The 22,048-nt window shown below is 47.1% G+C and overlaps 2 protein-coding genes across 2 annotated transcripts in view; one reads left to right on the top strand and one right to left on the bottom strand.

Annotated features, from left to right (window-relative positions):
• The window catches only part of LOC104997758 (interferon-inducible GTPase 5-like), an 11,505-nt gene extending 1,690 nt beyond the window's left edge, over positions 1-9,815 (bottom strand). The window contains 2 exon segments of the mRNA XM_010852677.1: positions 14-274; positions 9,723-9,815. Of these exon segments, the coding sequence (XP_010850979.1) occupies positions 14-205 (192 nt within the window). The 5' untranslated portion in view covers positions 206-274; positions 9,723-9,815.
• Positions 9,816-15,292: 5,477 nt separating this feature from the next.
• Positions 15,293-15,679, top strand: LOC104997658 (histone H2B type 1-H-like). The gene has a single exon (XM_010852555.1). The coding sequence runs from the start codon at positions 15,302-15,304 to the stop codon at positions 15,677-15,679; it is 378 nt and encodes a 125-aa protein (XP_010850857.1). The 5' UTR covers positions 15,293-15,301.
• The last annotated feature ends 6,369 nt before the right edge of the window (positions 15,680-22,048 follow it).

Raw genomic sequence — 22,048 nt, 5'->3', positions numbered from 1 at the left:
ACGACGTCCGGGCCCCCGATTCGCCTGTGACGCCCACCTCCAGCCGGGTGCAGTCCGAGGAGGCCAGCAGCTCCCGGAGGCGGGAAGCGGCCTGCGGGATGTCTCCCGACTCGAAGGCAGTGCGCAGGGCCTCCAGCTCTTCCTTGGCCATGAGGATGGTGGTCTCCTCCTCCCCGGACACCGCTGGCAACTTCGAAGTAGCCATGGTGACTGGCGGGTCAGAGGGTGCGGGGGGGTGGGGGAGAGTCACGGACGGACGCGTGGTCCTCAGTGTCTGCGGAGGGGAGAGCAGAAGGGAGCCAGCCGTTCAGGCCTCCTGGAACGTGGCGTGGGGCAGGGAGAGACACACCAGGGCTATAAAGGAAGTCTCTCTGGAGCCCCACAGCCCTCTCCTTTAAAAAAAAAAAACCCGGGACACCTTTTAGACAGGAGGTAGGGAGGGGGCTTTGTAGTCGGTGGCCCCAGGTTCCCATCCTATCTCTGCCACTAACCTGCCGTGTGACCTGGGGCAAAACGAAGCACACCTCTCTGAGCCTGTTCGATTCTTGCTTAATGAGTGTAATGACTGACCTGCCTTCCAGGGCACTGAGGAGTCTTCGGGATAACCCTAGGAACTCCCACCGTTTTGTGGGCAGCTTGAGACCCATGCCGTCACATGGGGCCCCACATTAAAAGGCCCAGCTCTCCTGGGACTTCCCTGGTGGTCCAGTGGTTAAGAATCCACCTTGCAAAGCAGGGAATGGGGTTCAATCCCTGGTTGGGAAACAGATCCCACATGCTGCTGGGCAACTAAGCCTGCGTGCCACCTCTAGAGAGCCCAATTGACCCGACACAGCCAGATAAATAAAATAAATAAAATTTTAAAATAAATAAAAAACAAAACCCAGCTCTTGCCTTAATGCTCTTTTGACATTGACTAAAATTCTAAACATTCGAAGCAAGGGTGCTGCATTTTCACTTTCGACTGGGCCCTGCAATTTGTGTATGTAGCCAGGCCTGCAGTGGAAGGGGCTTTACTCAGCTCCTGGGCCCAGGAAAAGGGAGCAGTGGATCTCCTGCTGCTGCCTCTGCAGTGATTAGAAGCAGCAAGAAGTGATGGCCAAAGGGACCCAGACCCTGGAGCCACACTGCCTGGGATTCCATCCAGGCGGGCCCTACCGCACACCAGCTGAGAGACTTGGGGCAAGTTCCTGACCGCTGCCTCACTTTCCTCATCTTACAGATCAAAGCGATCTGCAAGCCTTATAGCAGACCACCTCCTAGAGCTTTTGAGAATGAAATGAGTTCATCCAGAAAAAGCACTTAACATAGTGCCCAACCCGGTATCTGTCCAACAGAACCCATTGTGAATTTTACTGCAGGGGCCAAGTACGTTTAGCCTGGCATTGAGCTGTGATATAGTTTTACTTTGACGTGCATTTTGAATTTCAGCTACACCTAGATAGATGTAAAATGATAATTAAAGTGCTGTAGCCAACTTATCAAATGAAATCAGCACCCAGCCACTATTTTGTTGACTATGAGGAAGTTTATGTTAATTTTTAGGGTCTGATAGAATATTTCATGTGTATTACAGTGGTATTCATACGCTATGTCTCTAAACTTTATTTTCAAAAGCTTAAGGCCCAAATAAAAACTTCTCTGGAAAAAAAATTAGTGCCCGACTCAGAGCAGGTGGTCTGCATTATCAGCATCACTGTTACCATCATTATTAATATTCCTGGCTGTGTGACATCCCTGCCCTCTCTGAGCCTCTGCTGTAGCACCTGCATGGTGGAAGATAACCTTGCCCACGTCCCAGGGCTTCTGTGACCATCATGAGCCCCATCACCTGTCTGTCTCTAGGTCACCTTTGCAGATATTCTTGGGTTCAGCCAGGCATGGGAGGGGTGCCCCCACCCTGGGCATCTCCTTAAACACCCAGCCCTGTTTGGCAGGGCTGGCTAGGCTAAGTCCCCTCCCTCCTCCATGAGCCTGTCATGGTGGTCTCTCCTGAGATCCTTCCTCCTCACCTGGGAGCTTCCCTGGCCCTCCCTCTTCCCGATCTCACACTCTCCTTGTCTATCGCCTCTAAAATACACTTCCTCATTGACTAAAGACTCTTCAGAGAACCCTGGGAGAGATGCTCAGGTCAGGGATCAGTGTCCCCATCAGATGGAGATGGACTGAGGTTCAGACTAGACATGAGAGGTCCCCACTCAGAGGCACAGCCAGGGCTCCAACCCAGGTCCTTCTGAAGAGCTGCTCTCCCTTCAATCACGTGTCTTTACCTCTCCTCTCTCCCCTCAGCTGCACCTGGCCCCATCCTCACCCAACCTTCTGCAGGAAGACAGTCCTTATTTCATTGTTCCCGCCAGATCTGATCACCCATCCCAGGTGGGGGCATTTCACCCTGGGGCTCAACCCAGTCCCTCCTGCGTCCCGACCCCTAACCCATCTCAGAGCGTGGTCTGGGTAGAGGAGAAGGGGAATCCTTGAACAGGTCTCAGTGCAAGGGGCGGACAGGCCAGTGGCCACTGGGGTGGACTGAGGGGCTGAGGGAGCTGGGCCTGGGACTGGACAAGGGGAGCTGCCCTCGGGGGGACTCACCTGCCCTGCGGGCTCTCCCTCTCCCCTTCACTCTCCCCGCTGGTGGGGCCTCCTCTCCTGTTAGCACAGGATCAGGGCCTGTTGCTAGGACCCATTATAGTAGCAAACCACAGCTTATTGGTCAGCCAGCCCTGGTGCAATAATGTGAGGGTGATGTCAGGGGGCGGGGGCCCAGCCCCCCTGTGGGGCCCCGCCCCTCGCTGCTCATGGGACCATCACTGGGTAGTCTCGGGCCCTTAGCCCCCTCTACCCCTCCAGGGACCCAGAGAGAGCTTTCTGACACCAAGACTTGTTCAAAACCTGCCCGTGGTCTCCATCACCCCCAGCACACAATCCGAGCTCTGGCATCTGAGAATCTGGCCCTGCTCACCATCCCACCCTCTATTTCTCCTCCATCCCAGGACTGTTTCCCAAACAAGCCATTCACTCTCCCTCCTTTGCACTGTCTACCCATTCACCCACCTCACCAAGGGTGGTGTAGGCTCTGTGGGTGGTGATTAAGCTCAGCCAGCTCTGGCTGAGTTGGGAGGAAGGGCTGGGAGAGCCCCGTGCAATTTGGCCTGGTCCTGACCGGGACTGGTGGTCCATGGGGCAGTGGGGCAGCACCCACACCCCAATTCAGTGTCTGGTTTCCAAGCTCCCTTTTGGGCTTCCTTCTTCCCTAGCATTTTAACATCCTCTGATGCTGGGAAAGATTGAAGGCCAAAGGAGAAGAGGGCGGCAGAGGATGAGATGGCTAGATAGCATCACTGACTCAACGGACATGAACTTGAGCAAACTCCAGGAGACAGTGAAGGACAGGAGCCTGGAGCGCTGCAGTTCATGGGGTCTCAAAGAATCAGACATGACTGAGTGGCTGAACATTAACAGCAGTGTACCCTCAGCCCATTCTTCAAATCCCAGCTCAGGTGCTGACTTCATAACACTTTCCTCCTTTCTCCTGTCTCCCTCCCCTGCTTCCTCACAACCATTTAAAATGGCATTGAGGGGGCTTCCCTGGTTGTTCAGTGGTTAAGACTCCACAGTCCCAGTGCAGAAGTCATGGGTTCATTTCCTGGTCGGGGAAGTAAGATCCTGCATGCTGCATGGCATGGCCAAAAAATAAAAATAAATTAAAAAAAATAAAACAGCATCTTTTAGTATGACAAAGAGGGAGATGGAAGCAGGGGAAGATGTGAATGAGAAAAGAAAGTTGAGGGGGGTGGTGGGAGGGAGGCTCAAGAAGGGGAGGATATATATACACTTGTATATGCACAGCAGAAACTAACACAACATTGTAAAGCAATTATCCTCCAATTTAAAATAAATTTTAAAAGAGAGAAAGAGTTGGAATGGAAAAGAGACTCCTTAAGGAGGAAACAGAGGGAGAGTCAGGCAGGAATTCAGGGATGAGAGACTGAGTCAGAAAACCACCAAAGATACTCTCAGAGGCACAAGTTATAGACAGCAAAAAGATGCAGAACCACAGAGATGGAAAGCAAGGCGTGGACCCAGATGCACACAGGGAAGAAGCCGAAGGTCTAGAGACCAGGACACAAGAACGCCAGCCTTCTGGGGGATATCTCTGGCTCTCCTCAATTCCAGCCCCCATCTCTGCAGCTTCCAAGCCTCCCTTCCAGTCTAGGGAATCTTTTATGACAGTCTCCACCCTGGCTCTCCTCCCAACCCCCTCTCTGCCCAGGCCATGTGTCCCACCCTTACTCCCATTTCCTGGGATGTAGCCAGAAGCCCCCACTACCCAGAGGCCCCTGCTTCCAAGGTGGCACTAGGGGTAAAGAACCTGCCTGCCAATGCAGGAGACATAAGAGATGCAGGTTCGATCCCTGAGTCAGGAAGATCCCCTGGAGGAGGGCATGGCAACCCACTCCAGTATTCTTGCCCGGGAAATCCTATGGACAAAGGAGCCTGGCAGACTACAGTCCATGGGGTTGCAAAGGGTTGGACATGACTGAGCAACTTAGCACGCACACAGCCAGAGGCCCTGCATACTCAAAGGGTTTTGCTGACAATCTGAAGCTCAATTCTGGAAAGAATCCTCCAAAAGAACAGCTGAGGAAGAGCTGTTCTAAGGAAGCCCCAGAAAGGAACGAGAGGGGACTCCCCCCTCACCAAAAAAAAAAAAAAAGGGAAGAGACTAGTTGAAGACCACACTGAGAATGGGAAAAGGGTACTCTGCTGACTACACTGAGTTCTTAAACCACAGGCGAGACAGAAATGCAGGTCAGCACACAAACTCTTCCACATCCTCACGACTGACACAGACACAGAGACCAAGAGCTGAAAAAAGATCCTCAGACATTCCCAGACGGCAAACACATGCACTAAGGTTTCTCCCCGCAAATCCAGACCCAAAGCCTGGCCCAGGAGGGAAAGGAAAGACACAGAGCCTCAAGTACAGAGTCATTACAGACAAGCCCAAAGCAGGCAGACTTAGAACAGCCTCGAAAGCCACTCACACGCAGGCACACACAGACTAGCAGACCGGAGGAGACGCAGTCACACTAGCATATTCAGATGGCAGCCCCTGAAACCCTCCACGTCCATTCATTCTGCTCCAGCTCCTAAGCTGTGTGAGCAGCCACGAGCCAGGGTCTCCAAAGTAGATATATCAGGCTCTGCCCTTGGGAGCTCCGGTTGGAGGAAAGGAGGGGGATGGTCATGGCCGAGGGTAACTCTGGACCAAGACCAGGACGCAGGACACCTGCGCAAATGTGTCTAATGCAGGCTGGCACACTGCCAGGGGCGCTTCTCCCGGCTCCGGAGAGTGCCAGCCCATGGGAGGCTGCGCCTGTGCCTGTCCGCCAAACCTCCTCTCTGTCTTCATTCATCAAACACTCAGCACCTCTCCAAGGCCCTGTCCTGGGCTAGATGCTGGGAACACAGACAAGACCAACACCCCCGGCCCCCGGCTCTGTTCCCGAAGGACTGATTCATAGTGCAGTTAGAGCGTTAGTTGCTCAGTTGTGTCTGACTCTTTGCAATCCCATGGACTGTAGCCAGTCAGGCTCCTCTGTCCATGGGATTCTCCATGCAAGAATACTGGAGTGGGTTGCCATTTCTTCCTCCAGGGGACCTTCCCAACCCAGGGATTGAACCCAGGTCTCCTGTATTGTCGACGGATTCTGTACCATCTGAGCCACCAGGGAAGCCCATGTAGTGGGGGAGTCAGATCCATCCCCAGGCAATGATGACCCGGAGTGGGCCAGACTGGGATGGGGAGGGTGGCCCAGAGGACTGTGAGAGCACCAAGGGACCACCTGAACTAGCTCAGGGGTCAAGGAGGGCTTCCTGGAGGAACAGGCGCCTGAGCTGAGAACTGAAGGATGAGTAGGAGTGAGCCAGATGGTCAGCTAGGAAGTTGCATCCCAGCCCTAAAGAACCTAGGCAAAGACCCCGAGCTGAGAGAGAGCTCTCATTAGTCTTGTAACTGACTCAGCTGTGTGGTCATCCCACAGACATTTGTGTAGACCTCACCAGTCCCTCTGCTGGTCCCAAGATGTGACTCACACATCCCGGCTCCTACAGACCTCCCAGGCTGGTGGGGGCACTATCGTGCTCACATGCTAAAGCCAGATGCTCACTTACGGGACATTTTTGATACACCAGGTGTGCATGGACTCCCCTGGTGGCTCAGTGGTAAAAATATCTGGCTGCCAATGCAGGAGATGCAAGTTCAATCCTAGGGTCAGGAAGATCCCCCAGAGAAGGAAATAGCAACCCACTCCAGCATTCTTACTGGGAAATCCCATGGACAGAGGAGCCTGCTGGGCTACAGTCCATGGGGTTGCAGAGAGTCAGACATGACTTAGTGACTAAACAACAACAAGATGTGTGAAGCCTGTCAGGTGGGGTAACTCATTTAGCCCAGACTAAAATTCTGTTCTGCCACCTATCATCCCAAGATAGACACAACCCAGGAGCTGAGACTGGAATAGAGAGAAAGATAGAGACAAACATACCAATTCATCCTCTCCTTCTGTGGGTTCCCCAGCTCATCCAATCTGAGGTACCATGGTTGTCAGATGCACCGTTTTCTATCCCATTAACAAAATTTTTAAAGTGCTGCCAATAAAATTATGATGTATTTCAATTATCACTTAAAATGTTTAGGAAATTCCCTGGCGATCCAGTGGTTAAGACATGGCACTTCCACTGGAGCGGGTATGGGTTTGATCCTGTTGGGGAACTTAGATCCCGAATATCACATGAGGTGGCCAAAAAACAGAAAATAAAATTAAATGCAAGAGTGCTTGGTAGATTTACTTAGAAAATATAGGTTTGTATCTTATACTATCCGTGTGTGCATCTAACTAGGAAAATACAAGAGAAATAAGTTAGCTAAGCTGAGCCTAAAATCACAGACTGACTCTGTGGAGTCACTTCTGCTCCAAGCAGTGGATGTCCACACTTTCTCACACAACACATCTTCTCTCCTCCATGCCAACAGGCACAGCCATGAGGCTATTAAAAGCAGCTCAATTATGGGTAAAGAAGATGTGGTACATATATACAATGGAATTCTACTCAGCCGTAAAAAAGAATGAAAGAGTGCCATTGGCAGCAACATGGATGCATTTAATGATTATCATACTAAGTGAAGTAAGTCAAAAAGAGAAAGACATGTGTTATCACCTATATGTGGAATCTAAAATATGACACAGCCACAACTAAACTGAGCCCGTGTACCCTAGAACCTGTGCTCTGCTATAAGAGAAGCCACCTCAATGAGAAGCTGCTCACGGCAACCAGCGAGTACCCCCACTCGCCACAACTAGAGAAAGCCCGCGTGCAACAGTGCAGATGTAGCGCAAGTGTTAGTCACTCAGTCGTGTCCGATTCTTTGTGACCCCGTGAACTGTAGCCCTCCAGTCTCCTCCATCCATGGAATTCTCCAGGCAAAGAATACTGGAGTGGGTTGCCATTCCTTTCTGCAGGGGATCTTCCTGACCCAGAGATCGAACCGAGTCTCCCGCATTGCAGGTGGATTCTTTACCATCTGAGCCACCGGGGAAGCCCAGTGAAGACTCAGCAGAGCCATAAATAAATAAAAAATAAAAATGTTAAAAGTAGTAAAATGTGACACAAATGAGCTTATTTATGAAACAGAAACCTACTCATGGACATAGAGAAGACTTGTGGTTGCCCAGAGGGGCAGATGGGAGAGGGATGAAGTGGCAGTCTGGAATCAGCAGATGTAAGTTATTATATGTGGAATGGATAAACAGCAAAGTCCTGCTGGGTAGCAGAGGAAACTATATTCAATATCCTGTGATACCTCATATTAGAAAGGAATATTAAAAAAAAAATGTGTGTGTGTGTGTGTGAGTCATTCAGTCGTGTCCAACTCTTCGCAACCCCACGGACTGTAGCCCGCCAGGCTCCTCTGTCCATGGAATTCTCCAGGCAAGAATACTGGAGTGGGTTGCCATTCCTTCCCCAGGGAATCTTCCCAACCCAGGGATCAAACCTGAGTCTCCTGTATTGCTGGCAGATTCTTTACCACTGAGCCACCAAGGAAGCATACGTATGTGTATACTGAATCACTTTGCTATATAGCAGAAATTAACACAGCATTGTAAGTCAACTACACTTCAGTAAGAAAATAAATTTTAAAAAATGCTCTCTGGTGAAAATAATGATAACCATCTGGGGCGGGGGCGGGGGGGGGGGAAATCTCCGTATGCACACCCAGTCAGTGACAGCTGCGTCACAATGACTGCCTGGCTGTAAGGTGTCAACCTCTATGACTCTTCCTGATCTCAGAATTACTAAAATGCAGGGTGGGTGCAGGGGATGAAGGGTGCATCTTAGAATCGATGAAAGTGCTTCCTGTGTGTTTGCTCTGCGTCTGCTAGTCCGGGAACACAGCGATGACGCAGATGGTACTTCCTGCAGGGAGGAAGTTTGTGCAATAGACGCTGACTGTGGGCCAAAGCTGTTGGTTGACAGGTCTCATAGTGGTGGCTTCTCTGTTGGGGAGCCCGAGCTCTAGGGTGCAGCACACAGGGTCAGTAGTTGCAACTCCCAGGCTCTAGAGCACAGGTTCAGTAACTGTGGCACATGGCCTCAGTTGCTCCGAGGTCATATGGGATCTTCTCATATCAGGGATCGAACCCGTGTCTCCTGCACTGGCAGGCGGATTCTTTACCACTGAGCTACCAGGGAAGCCCCCACCTTCTCTCCATTTGCCATCATCCTGGGAAAACCTGAAGCTAGCCCCCAAGGATTCATTCATTCATTCAGATAGGTATTGTCTGCCTTCTGGATCTAGACAGAGTCTGGGCACTGACACACGGGCGAACAACCCACAGATGACCTTTGCACTCATGGAGCTTATATTTTTTGAAAGATATAGATAATAAACAAAAGCAAGATACTGTCCAATAGCAATAAGAAAAGAGAAGAACAAGGCAGCAAGTGTAAGGGATGGATTGAGGGGTTGGTGGATCGCCTGCCAACTATGACTGCTGACCATCTCTCCATCTCCTTACACACACGCCACTCTTCCCCACAAGAGGGGGAGTCTTTGTCCTCTCCAGAGTCTGAGCTGACCTTGTAACTTGCTTCAATCAACAGAATGTCTGTATAGGATTGTCTGAGTTTGGGAAATGAAAACAGGAAGAGATATCTGAGATTGTTAGCATGAGATTCCTGGGATGAGCTTCCCTGGGGAAAATCTCTGGGGAGAAAAGAGAAAATGCAAAAGGAAAAGGCATGATTCAGAAAACTCAAAGCATGGACACAGGTAGCAAAACTGCCACTATCGTGTTTGGGGCAGAATTTATCTCAGGCGAAGAGAGAGGAAAGGCAAGCGGCCAGGGAAAGGGGCGCAGGAGATTTCAACTGTTTTGTTAATTCTTTCTGCTTTTAGCTGAGCCGTGAGAAACACTACCCATTTCTTTATTTGTTTTTGTAGGTTGATTTTGTTTTTTGTTTATTTTTTAAATTATTTAAAACATTTTGTTTGCTTATGTAAGCTTTAAATAATTAATAGTAAAGATTTTACCTTGAATCATGGACCCACATGTATGCTGTTACAGAAAAGTGGAAATTAAAAGACTTGACAATAAAAAGACCTGAACAATAAAATTCAAGCTTCTGCCCAGGTCAGCCCCACCCCGCTCCCAAAGTACCTTTCTCTTCCTGCAGACTCCAGGGTTGCTGCTGCTGCTGCTGCTAAGTTGCTTCAGTCGTGTCCAACTCTGTGTGACCCCATAGAGTTACAGCCCACCAGGCTCCCCTGTCCCTGGGATTCTTCAGGCAAGAACACTGGAGTGGGTTGCCATTTCCTTCTCCAATGCATGAAAGTGAAAAGTGAAAGTGAAGTCGCTCAGTCGTGTCGGAATCTTAGCGATCCCATGGACTGCAGCCTACCAGGCTCCTCCACCCATGGGATTTTCCAGGCAAGAGTACTGGAGTGGGGTGCCATTGCCTTCTCAGGACTCCAGGGTTAGGGTCATTCAATGATTGTTTCCTTCTATGAGCAGTTCCTGACCACCTGCCATGGGCTCCAGCTCAGCCCAGGTGGATCATATCCTGGCCTCATCCCTGGGGACCTCTGATCTCACAGAAACACTTCCTTCCTTCCTCTCCCCTCCCTGCCACCCCAGGTCACTCCACACCCACACCTCAGGGCAGGCATCCTCTAGACAGGCCATGTTGGGGAGCAGAAAGAAAGGGACTTTATTTTTTTAAATAGTGTATGTTGTTGTTGTTGTTCAGTCGCTAAGTCATGTCCGACTCTTTGCGACCCCACGGGCTGCAGCACGCCAGGCCTCCCTGTCCCTTACTACCTCCTGGAGTTTGCCCAAGTTCATGTCCATTGAGTCGGTGATGCTATCCCACCACCAATAAACAGTGTGCGTTCTTTTTTAAAGATTTATCTATTTTATTTTTTATTTAATGTTTTGGCTATGCGGGGTCTTCGCTGCTTTGTGCCTGCTTTCTCTAGTTGCAGCGAGCAGGTGTGGTGTGCACACCACACTCCTCGTTGTGGTGTGTGGGCTTCTCATTGCCGTGGCTTCAGTCACGGTGGCGCACGGGCTTAGTTGCTCTGGGGCGTGTGCGATCTTCCCAGACCAGGGATGGAATCCGTGTCCCCTGCACTGGCGGGTGGATTCTTAACCACTAGACCACCAGGGAAGCCCAAGAAAGGGATTTTTAGAGCCAAAGGGCATTCTCCCTCCCAAGTAATAGTAGTAAATGCTCTTGGTTACTTACAAGAAACTCTTTCCACATGTGCTTTTCTGATTTCTGTACACGTATCAACTCTTGAGTAGGAAGCATGATCACCCCATTTCACCAATGGAAAAACTGAGGTCTAAGGGCTCACCCAATGTGATAAAACTGGTAACTGGCTAAGCTGGACTTCTAACCTAAGACAGACTGGTATCAGAGTCCATATTCTTAACTACTGCGCTGGACTCTCTCTTTGATTGTGTCTCCTTACTGCAAATTGAACTTTTGACATGATTTTTCTATGAAGACTTTAGAAGAATGTCACTATTCCAGGGGTGAAATGAGATAGATATCTGAAGGTGAAGGACATTCTGGAGCCTTTTGCTAATGGGCAGGGATGGGGGCAGGTCATGCTTGGCTCTCATCAGGTTTGTTTTAGTTAATCCTCTCTCCCAGGAAGGATGGGTAACCCAAAGGGACTTCCCTGGCAGTCCAGCGGTTAGGTCTTTGCCTTCCATCGCCAATGCTTTACAATATTATGTTGGTTTCTGTTGCACAACAATCATGCAGCTGTATGTAAACATACATTCCTTTCCTCCTGAGCCTCCCTCCCACCCCTCCAGGTCATCACAGAGCCCTGAGCTGGGCTCCCTGGGCTGCGCCGCAGCTTCCCACTAGTTAGCTATTTTTCACATCATAGTGTATATATGTCAAGCCTCCTCCCCCAATTCATCCCACCCTCCCCTTTTCCCTCTAGGTCTACATGTCCATTCCCTCTCCATCTGCATCTCTATTCCTGCCCTGCAAAGAAGTTCTCGTCTCTCCCATTTTTCTAGATTCCACATATATGCGTGAATATAGGATATTTGTTTTCCTCTTTCTGACTTGCTTCACCAGATCACAGTTTTGGATGACAAATCCGGCACAGTCTGAAAGGTTATAGTGATGGCCTGGGAGAAATGGATGATGGCATTATCTTTCCAGACCTGGGACAGAGTAAAGGAAAGAAAGGCAAGAAGAAAGAAAGTGTTTTCTGTTTAGCTTAAGTACAAAGTCTTTATCTGGCATCTTGGGAGGAAGCAGTCCACCGCAGTGTCAGCTACATCTCTTCCCAGTCAATTTGATTCGGAGGTCTCTAGCATTTTCACAGGATCAGATGCCAGGCAGGGCCATTTCAGCTGTGAAATGTGTGGCCAAGTTTCCCGTGCCTGAAGTTTGGCTGCCATCCAGGTAATGAGGAAGACCTGGTGTAGTCCCTTCCAAGGAGATCCAAGGCCAGTGGATCCTTTGTTTCTACTGATTGAAACATTCGTTTGGGGATTAATAGCCAGATATCTGTGGAAACTAGCAGAATTCAGGGGCTTCCCAGGTGGCACAGTGGGAAAGAATCCGCCTGCCAAGGCAGGAGATGCAAGAGATGAGGGTTTGATCCCTGGGTTTTGAAGATTCCCTGGAGGAGGGCATGGCAACCCACTCCAGTATTCTTGCCTGGAGGATCCCATAGACAGAAGAGCCTGGCGGGCCACAGTACATGGGGTTGCAAAGATGCTGACCACACACACACGTACACACGAAGAAGAATTTCCAACATCCAGTTCAGTTTATAGGTATATAATAAAACCTCAGAGACTGTTGACAAGATTAGAATATATACAAAGGTGCAAACATAATTTCTGTCTACAGTTGCCCTCATTTTTATCAAAGATACACAGGGAATCCCCTGGCGTTCCAGTGGTTAGGACTAAGCGCTTTCACTGCTGGGGCCCCAGGTTCAATCCCTGGTTGGGGAACTAAGATCTCACAAGCCACACACATACACACAAACAAACAAGACCCCAAAACCCACACACAGTCAAAATAAATTTATTTGCATGAAATGTTGCCCAATTGTTAACATAAATACAGCAAGAGCAGTGATTGACCAAATATTAATAAGCTCTTTTTAAGACTGCTTTGTTGGAAATGTTTATAGGGAGTCTCAGATTAAATGCTTAGAAAGAACTCTCAAGGCCAGGAAGTCATACCAAAGTTAAAGTCACTCCTTAAAGCTGTCTGGTCATATTTAAGCCTATGCATATCTCTCTTGACTACAATATTCCAGTCAACATCTTGGTAAACATCCAGTGTCTCTAATTATCCTGTTACTAGGAGAATAGTTTTTTGGTGGGGAGGGAGTGGGTTGCTGCATGGTATGTGGGATTTTAGTTTCCCAACAAGGGATCGAACTCATGCCTTCTTCAGTGGAAGCACAGAGTCTTAACCACTGAACCACCAAGGAAGTGCCAGGGAGGACAGATTTTTATTGAGCTTATGTAAATAGCTAACTATATTGCCACGAGAATAATGTGCAAGGATTTCCAAATTCTGGAAAGATCAAGTAGAAAGAGAAAGTAAATGTTTCATTTTTGTTTACAAAGTTATACTTTGCCAAGTTGCTATATGTCATGATAGCTTAAGACAAAAATGTATATGTTAGTCTCTCAGTTGTGTCTGACTCTTTGTGACCCTCATAGACTATAGCCTGCCAGGCTCCTCTCCATGGGATTTTTGCCAGGCAAGAATACGGGAATGGGTTGCCAAGCCCTCCTCCAGGGGATCTTCCTGACCTAGGGATTGAACCTACATCTCCTGATTCTCCTGCCTTGGCAAGCGGGGTCTTCACCACTCACGCCACCTGGGAAGCCGGGCCGAAGACAAAAGACTTCCTTAAACTTGAAAAAAAAACCCACTAAGGAACAGTATGGTTTCAAATGAAAAGTGATTTAAAAATTATAATCCTCTCAGTTCATTCGATCCTATCTGATTAACACTTGTGCTTCTTGAATCCAGTTTTTCCTTTAGCTCTGGAAATTCTTCCCTAGTTCAGTTTGATGATCTTCAAGCTATCAGAAACCTGTACTTGTGAAAAGCCCTTTCCTTGAATCTCTTTGAATATGAAGTACTTCCACAGGAATGCTTTTGTGAAAGCATGAGGATAAAAGAATAACTGTCTATCAATGACAAAGGCTTAAAAATGGCAATGGCTAGATATCTGATGAGAGTTTAGTACAATGCAATTGACAAGAAAATGCCGTTGTTTCTGTGACACGCGTTTTAAGACAGTAACTAGAATTACAACTGAAAACATTATGCCAGAACATATCAGAATGTTAGGGTTTTATACAGTTTCTAGAACACATATTAATAATATTCACCCATGCAATATAACTTAAGAACTTTTATCATCACTTACTTGACATTGCTTCTCATGTCATTTAACATACCAAAGAAGCCTAGTTAATTTAAAATTCTATTTTCCATAAAGAGAACAATTTTTTTGCAATGTTCCAGAGGCCCTCTGGAAATCCCCAGAGTTACTTTAGATCAAAAAGACTTTCTTTAGAATTTGGTTTTGGGGAAGTTTGGCAAAAATATCAAAAGATTTTAGACACTTGACTAAATTGGGTCACAGACTATCATGAAATGATAATTATCTACTTTACCAAAGTGACAAAAAGACTTCTAAGGTAAATGTAGGAAGTTTCATAGTTCTGCGCAAAACTTACTCTTTAAATATTGAGGAGTCTCTGTTTTCCTTAAGTAATCAAAGATCCGATTAAGATGACATGAAGGCCAGGAAATAATTTTAATAGAACACAGAATCTTTGCTTTCTAGGCATATTACTTAAAAAGTAAGGGAAACTGATTCACATTTTTGTACAGCAGGAACCAACACAACATTGTAAAGAAAATTTCCTTCAATTAAAATTTTTTTTAAAAAAACGGAAACCTTTAACAAGCCCCTCTCAGAAGCAGACCCATTCTCCAAGAAGCTGTCATTTTAGCAGAAGAAAGAAGGTTAAGTTCCAATTTTACACATAAGTACACTATTGATATTAAAGCTTATTTAAAAAAAAACCTTTTATAACCAACTTTTTTTCAATCTTATCCAGCTTGATCACACCATAAGATTTCTTTCCCAGATTCCTTTTCCACAAATCTTCGGATTCCTGTGTTCATTTTCATTTCTTTCCCTTTCCAAAACAACCAGCTTTATTTTAAGACAAAATCACTTTCATTTCCCTCAACAAAAATGCATCTGCACACCTCGTACACTTTTGTATTTTATTTATTTTTTTGGCTGCTCTGGGTCTTCGTTGCTGCACACGGGCCTTCTCTAGTTGTGAGGAACAGGAGCTGCTCTCTAGCTGCGGGGCTCAGGCTTCTCAATGCAGTGGCTTCTCGTTGCAGAGCACAGGCCCTAGGGTGCTCGTTGTGGTTCACAGGCCTGGTTGCTCCTCAGCACATGGGATCTCCCCAGACCAGGGATAGAATCCGTGTCCCCTGCATTGGCAGGTGGATTCTTAACCACTGGGCCACTAGGGAAGTCCTCTCATACCCTTTCTAACAATAACAATAACAACAAACCCATATCTTACTTTTCTTGCATACTGAGTTATTTCCCTTATCATTTCCAGTAGCTTTAATTGCATATATTAATTAGAATTCTTTACCCTTAGATCTTTCTGTGTTGTTGGGTGTTGTCATTATAGACATGCCTGAACCGGCTAAGTCTGCTCCTGCCCCTAAAAAGGGCTCTAAAAAAGCTATGACCAAGGCCCAGAAGGACGGCAAGAAGCGCAAGCGCAGCCGCAAGGAGAGCTACTCCGTGTACGTGTACAAGGTGCTGAAGCAAGTCCATCCAGACACCGGCATCTTGTCCAAGGCCATGGGAATCATGAACTCCTTCGTCAACGACATTTTCGAGCGTATCGCTGGCGAGGCGTGGCACCTGGCGCATTACAACAAGCGCTCGACTATCACATCCAGGGAGATCCAGACCGCTGTGCTCTTGCTGCTACCTGGGGAGCTGGCCAAGCACGCCGTATCCGAGGGCACTAAGGCTGTCACCAAGTATACCAGCTCCAAGTAAATATAATATGCCAGGCGCTGTTACGGGGAAGGCAATGGCACCCCACTCCAGTACTCTTGCCTGGAAAAATCCCATGGACGGAGGGCCTGGTGGGCTGTAGTCCATGGGGTTGCTAAGAGTCGGACATGACTGAGCAACTTCACTTCACTTCACTTTAACCTTAGAAGGGCTTCCCTTGTGGCTCAGCTGATAAAGAATCAGCCTGCAATGCGGGAGACCTGGGTTCGATCCCTGGGTTGGGAAGATCCCTTGGAGAAGGGAAAGGCTACCCACTCCAGTATTCTGGCCTGGAGAACTCCATGGGCTGTATAGTCCATGGGGTCGCAAAGAGTTGGACATGACTGAGCGACTTTCAAAAAACCCTTAGAAACCTCAACTTTTAGTGACTATAAAAGAGTAAAGAATTATGAACTTTCTTTTCTAATTAGCATTCTCTGGCTTGGCAAATTTAGATATACTTTTTATAACTTCCAGAAATATACTTTCTCATGGAACATTTTCTCAGTGTGGCATCAAACATATTTACCAATAAGCCCAAATGTCTAAAGGAAGCCCAAAATGATAAACTTATGTTCAATATTTAGTGTTTCAGTGTTTTATCTTATTTGGAAATCATCTGGATATTCAATGATTTTGGCTTAACTCATTATTTAACTGAATTTGACTTCCCTGGTGGCTCAGACAGTAAGGCATCTGCCTACAATGTGGGAGACCTGGGTTCGATCCCTGGGTTGGGAAGATCCCCTGGAGAAGGAAATGGCAACCCACTCCAGTACTCTTGCCTGGAAAATTCTGTGGATGGAGGAGCCTGGTAGGCTTCAGTCCATGGGGTCGCAAAGAGTCGGATATGACTGAAAGACTTCACTTTCACTTCACTTAACTGAACTTAACAAAACTAAGGTTTCCAGGTTACCAAAAGATATGGGGAAACTATTTGTAAAATTATCCTGAAAACTTTTTATTCTGCTTACATCTATTTACTTTTGGAGGAGGGAATGGCAACCCACTCCAGTATTCTTGCCTGGGAAATCCCATGGACAGAGAAGCCTGGCAGGCTACTGCCTATGAGAGTGTCCAAGAGAGTTGGACATGACCTAGCGACTAAATAGCAACAACTATTTAGATTATTTGTGAAAATTTCTTCAAACCAACTTACTTTTCTTACTGACAGATTTTGTGGCCTGAACTTATTTGACTAATAAACCCAAGTAGAATAAAAATTGTATGTTTGCATTACACTCCATATTTATAATTCAAAGACATGTCTATTTTAATCGAACCAACAAAGTTGTTCTCATATTGAATATTTTCCTATATCACATGAACCTGAAAAGCATTTTGGTGATGTTCTACTGTATTTCCTAAAGTTTTATGAATACTTAATTTATGTAAGCACTTTATTTTCTTTAAGCTAATTCGATAGAATTCTTTTACACATTAATTTTTGTAATACCATCCAAAGGTAAAAGATACCACACATCTATAACACATTTATTGACACACATAAGCAGAGACAGATGCAGAGACCTTAATAGTTTCATTTTAAAATTTCTGCCATGAATCAGGTACAATAATACAAAACACACTAGTTATAAAAGGACAGTTGGAACAAGTTCAGCTTATCTTCTCAAATGGCTATAGCTCTCCTCTACCACCCAGGTATATTTTAGCTTAAAAGAAAGGGCCTTACAGGACATGGAAGCAACCTAGATGTCCATCAGCAGATGAATGGATAAGAAAGCTGTGGTACATATACACGATGGAGTATTACTCAGCCATGAAAAAGAATACATTTGAATCAGTTCTAATGAGGTGGATGAAACTGGAGCCTATTATACAGAGTGAAGTAAGCCAGAAAGAAAAACACCAATACAGTATACTAACGCATATATACGGAATTTGGAAAGATGGTAACGATAACCCTGTATGCGAGATAGCAAAAGAGACACAGATGTATAGAACAGTCTTTTGGACTCTGTGGGAGAGGGAGAGGGTGGGATGATTTGGGGGAATGACACTGAAACATGTATAATATCATATAAGAAACAAATCACCAGTCCAGGTTCAATACAGGATGCTTGGGGCTGGTGCACTGGGATGACCCGGAGGGATGGTACGGGGAGGGAGGTGGGAGGGGGAACACGTGTACACCCATGGCAGATTCATGTTGATGTGTGGCAGAACCAATACAATATTGTAAAGTAATTAGCCTCCAATTAAAATAAATAGATTTAAAATTAAAAAATAAGAAAGGGCCTTAAAAAAATTTATATCAGGGACTTTCCAGTGGAAAAGAATGGACTTTCCAGTGCATAAGAATCCACCTGCCAATGCAGGGGACACGGGGTCAATCTCTGGTACGGGAAAATTCCACATGCCACAGAGCAGCTAAGCCCGTGCACCACAACCACTGAAGCCCCGGCGCTCTGGAGCCTGTGCTCTGCAACAAGAGAAGCCACCGCAATGAGAAGCCAAGCATTGCAACTAGAGAAAGCCCATGAGCAGCAATAAAGACTGAGCACAGCCAAAAATAAACCAATTAATAATAATAATAAAAGAATCTGTGCTTTCACTGCAGAGAGTGTGGGTTCAATCCCTGGTCAGGGAACTAAAATCCCACATGTTTGTGCGTTCTCAGGACCTCAGTCGTTTCTGACTCTTTGTGACCCCATGGACTGTAGCCCACCAGGCTCCTCTGTCCATGGGATTCCCCAGGCGAGAATACTGGAGTGGGTTGCCATTTTCTCCTCCAGGAGACCTTTCCAATCCAGGGATCGAAACCAAGTCTCCTGCATTGCAGGCAGATTCTTTACTGTCTGAGCCACCAGGGAAGCCCTAAATCCTACATGGTGGTGCTGGTTTAGTCACTAAGTCATGTCTGACTCTTTCAACCCCATGGACTGTAGCCCACCAGGCCTGGGATTTAGGGCTTCCCTGGTGGCTCAGACCACCTTGAAAGTGAAAGTTGCCCAGCCATGTCCAACTGTTTGCGACCCCATGGACTATACAGTCCATGGAATTCTCCAGGCAAGAATACTGGAGTGGGTTGCCATTTCCTTCTCCAGGGGATTCTCCAGGAATCAAACCAGCGTCTCCTGCATTGCAGGCAGATTCCCACGTGTTCTGTGGCAAAAGGGGGGAAAAAAAGGAAGGAAAGAAAGAAAGACAGTGGTTATCTCTGGGAGAGGAAGAGGTCTAGATCTGGAAAGGAACAGACAATGTGAAATTTTATATTCTTCTCTCAACTGGCCACTACAGATGGAGATGCGGAAGAACTGATTTGGGTAAGAATTTTCACCTTTTGTTGGCTCCTGCCAGATTTTTTAAGGATCCTGTCTACAGGTTCTATGTGGGATTTAAAGTAGATAGTATAGCTCCAATATTTACCGGAATTTGGCAAGGTTTGCTTATTAATTTTTAATTTTTGTTTCCCCTTAGCTATTTAAGGGTATACTGTAGCGTTTACCAGGAAATCCCAGAGCCTTGTCAACTCTAGGAGAAACCATGTGTCAAGACAGGAAGTGGCAGCTGGAGAGCCAGAGAAAAGGGGAAATTCAGTGAGAGGGTTAGAATGAGGAAGAGGAGGGTATGAAGGAGATGGGGTAGGAGCCAGAGGGAAAGAGGAAATGAGTGCAGTGGGGTGAAGGGGGTGAAGAGCCTTCTGATGACTTTTTATATCTTTCAATCATTTATTTGCCTCTGTCAATTTAGAGATTGCTGTCATTCAAGCTAAGTCATGTCCAACTCTTTGCGACCCCATGGACTCTAGCCCGCCAGATTCCTCTGTCCATGGGATTTCCTAGGCAACAATACTGGAGTGGGTTGCCATTTCCTTCTCCAGAGGATCTTCCTGACCCAGGGATCGAACCCAGGTCTCCTGTGTTGGCAGGAGGATTCTTTATCACTGAACCACCTGGGAAGCCCTTGAATCTTGATTAGGCAAAGTCAGTCGAGATAATCCATCACCTTGCCACAGATCGGCTGATGGGACATGACAGAGTCTGCTTGATGATGGGGTTCCTGACAAGACAGAGATGGGAAGCCCCCTCTTCCAGCTTTGGATGTGGTTGTACGAGGAAATGATGATGGAGCTCTGGCCATCATTGTGCAAACACCAACATACTGAGGACAGCAGGGCAGCAAGGTAGGTCCCCAGTGACTTGTAGGAACTGCTGAATTAATGGCCCCTGGGTATCTCCATCTCCATTCTTTCTGTTTTGTTGTATTATATTAGATATTCCTTACTGCTCTTGAGAATCCCTTGGACAGCAAGGAGATCAAACCAGTCAGTCCTAAAGGAAATCAACCCTGAATACTCATTGGAAGGACTGATGCTGAAGCTGAAGCTCCAATACTTTGGCCACCTGATGCGAAGAGCCGACTCATTGGAAAAACACCCTGATGCTGGGAAAGACTGAGGGCAGGAGAAGAAGGGGGTGACAGAGGATGAGATGGTTGGATGGCATCACAGATTCAATGGACATGACTTGGGCAAACTCTGGGAGATGGTGAGGGACAGGGGGGCCTGGCGTGCTGCAGTCCATAGGGTCGCAGAGTCAGACACAACTTGGCAACTGAACCACAACTGCTCCTACTCTAGCATCTTTGTTTGCCGTTCCTTCTACTGGAATTCCTCCCACTCGCTCTCCAGACCTCTGCATGGCCCTCTCTGTCAGCCCCTTTCAGGTCTTTATTCAGATGACGCTCTAAATCCTCCCTGCATAAAAGTGCACCCCAGAACTTCCCTGGTGGTTCAGTGGCTAAGATTCCGAGCTCCCATTGCAGGGGGCCTGGGTTCCCTAGTCAGGGAACTAGATCCCAAATACTGCAACTATGAGTTAATATGCTGCAACGAAAAGAACCTGTGTGCTCCAAGGAAGACTGAAGATCCTGTGCGCCGCCACTAAGACCCTGCATGGCCAAATCAATAATAAATATAAAATATAAATGCAATTTTTTAGAAAGTGCACCCCTTTGGCAGCATCCCCACTTCTCTTCCCAAACTGTGTTCTCCAGATTACTCATTACGGTCTGGAATATCATGAAGTGAAGTGTTAGTACCTCGGTCTTTGCGACTCCATGGACTGTAGATCACCAGGATCCTCTGTACATGGGATTTTTCAGGCAGGAATACTGGAGTGGGTTGAGATTTTCTTCTCCAGATCTTCCCGACCCAGGGATCGAATCTGGGTCTCCTGTCTTGCAGGTGGATTCTTTACCATCTGAGCCACCAGGGAAACCCAGATGAGAGGTTTATTATCTTCCTCTCCCATAAAACATGAACTTCCTGAGAGCAGGAGATTTTGTTTACTCAATGTCCCCCATGTCTACAACTGTGCTCGATGTATATAGTGATCAATACATTTTTGTTAAATGAATCGTTTCCGTTCTTCTCATTGGACTTTCTATTACTTTCAGCTGTGAGCAAATGTTCCTGGAATTCTGCCTGCGGTGAGAGCCTCGATTTTATTATACCTCTCTGCTCCGTCCTTTGGATCCAAAGCTTGCTCTAAAATGATGCTCACTCCACGTTGAGCATGTGATCTCAAGGCTCCCAGACCTTGTCATCTGAATCCCCAGGGTATAGAGACCACATCGGGGGGCCCACTTGAGGCTGCAGTGTCAGTAAAAGGAAGTCCAAACCACTAGGCACTGTGCAATGCGATTCATTCAGCTTTGGTGACAGCAAGGATCAAACCAGTCAGTCCTAAAGGAAATCCACTCTGAATGTTTATTGGAAGGGATTTGAGCAAACTCTAGGAGATGGTGGAGGACAGGGGAGCCTGGTATGCTGAAGTCCATGGAGTTGCAAAGAATTGGACACGACTTAGCAACTGAACAACAGCACAGCTCAGAGACTGTGCCGGGACTGAAGACGGCCCATGGTGGGGGTGGAATGCGCTGCTCTGAAAGCCTGAGGAGGGGATGTATTTTGTCCTCAAGCCCCAGGTTGGCTGCTAGGACTTTGCTAGACCCTGAAGAGGGAAAGAGAAGGAGGCACTGTTCTCTAATTTTCTTGAGAAGAGATACAGTCTTGAGGGAGTAGCCAGGTATTGGGAACCTCCTAGTTTTGAGGAAGGATGTTATTCAGTCTTTGGCCCCCCCAGTAGGAAGAAGAATGTGTAACCATGGAAGCATCTCTCATCTGAGGAGGAAAAACAGCCTAGTCTAAGGAAGGAGGCATAGCCTTTGAGGCCTTTGGTGAGGAAAGAGGACCAGACTTGAGGAAGCCCTAGTCCGAGGGAAGAAGCACAGCCTCTGTGGTGAAGAAAGAGGACTAGCACTGGGGAATCTCTTAGTCTGAGGGAGGAGGCGCACCCCTGCTTTTTTTACTTTCTCACCGGAAGCTTCCAAACCCCTAGAAATGCC

This window comes from Bison bison, unplaced genomic scaffold (genome assembly GCF_000754665.1).
Source record: "Bison bison bison isolate TAMUID 2011002044 unplaced genomic scaffold, Bison_UMD1.0 scf7180017864313, whole genome shotgun sequence".
Lineage (NCBI taxonomy): Eukaryota > Metazoa > Chordata > Mammalia > Artiodactyla > Bovidae > Bison > Bison bison.
This window is presented reverse-complemented; position numbering and strand designations above follow the sequence as displayed.

What these genes read in the sequence shown, in the direction of transcription:
- LOC104997658 (XM_010852555.1), top strand. Translation starts at nt 15,302, where the DNA reads ATGCCTGAACCGGCTAAGTCTGCTCCTGCCCCTAAAAAGGGCTCTAAA.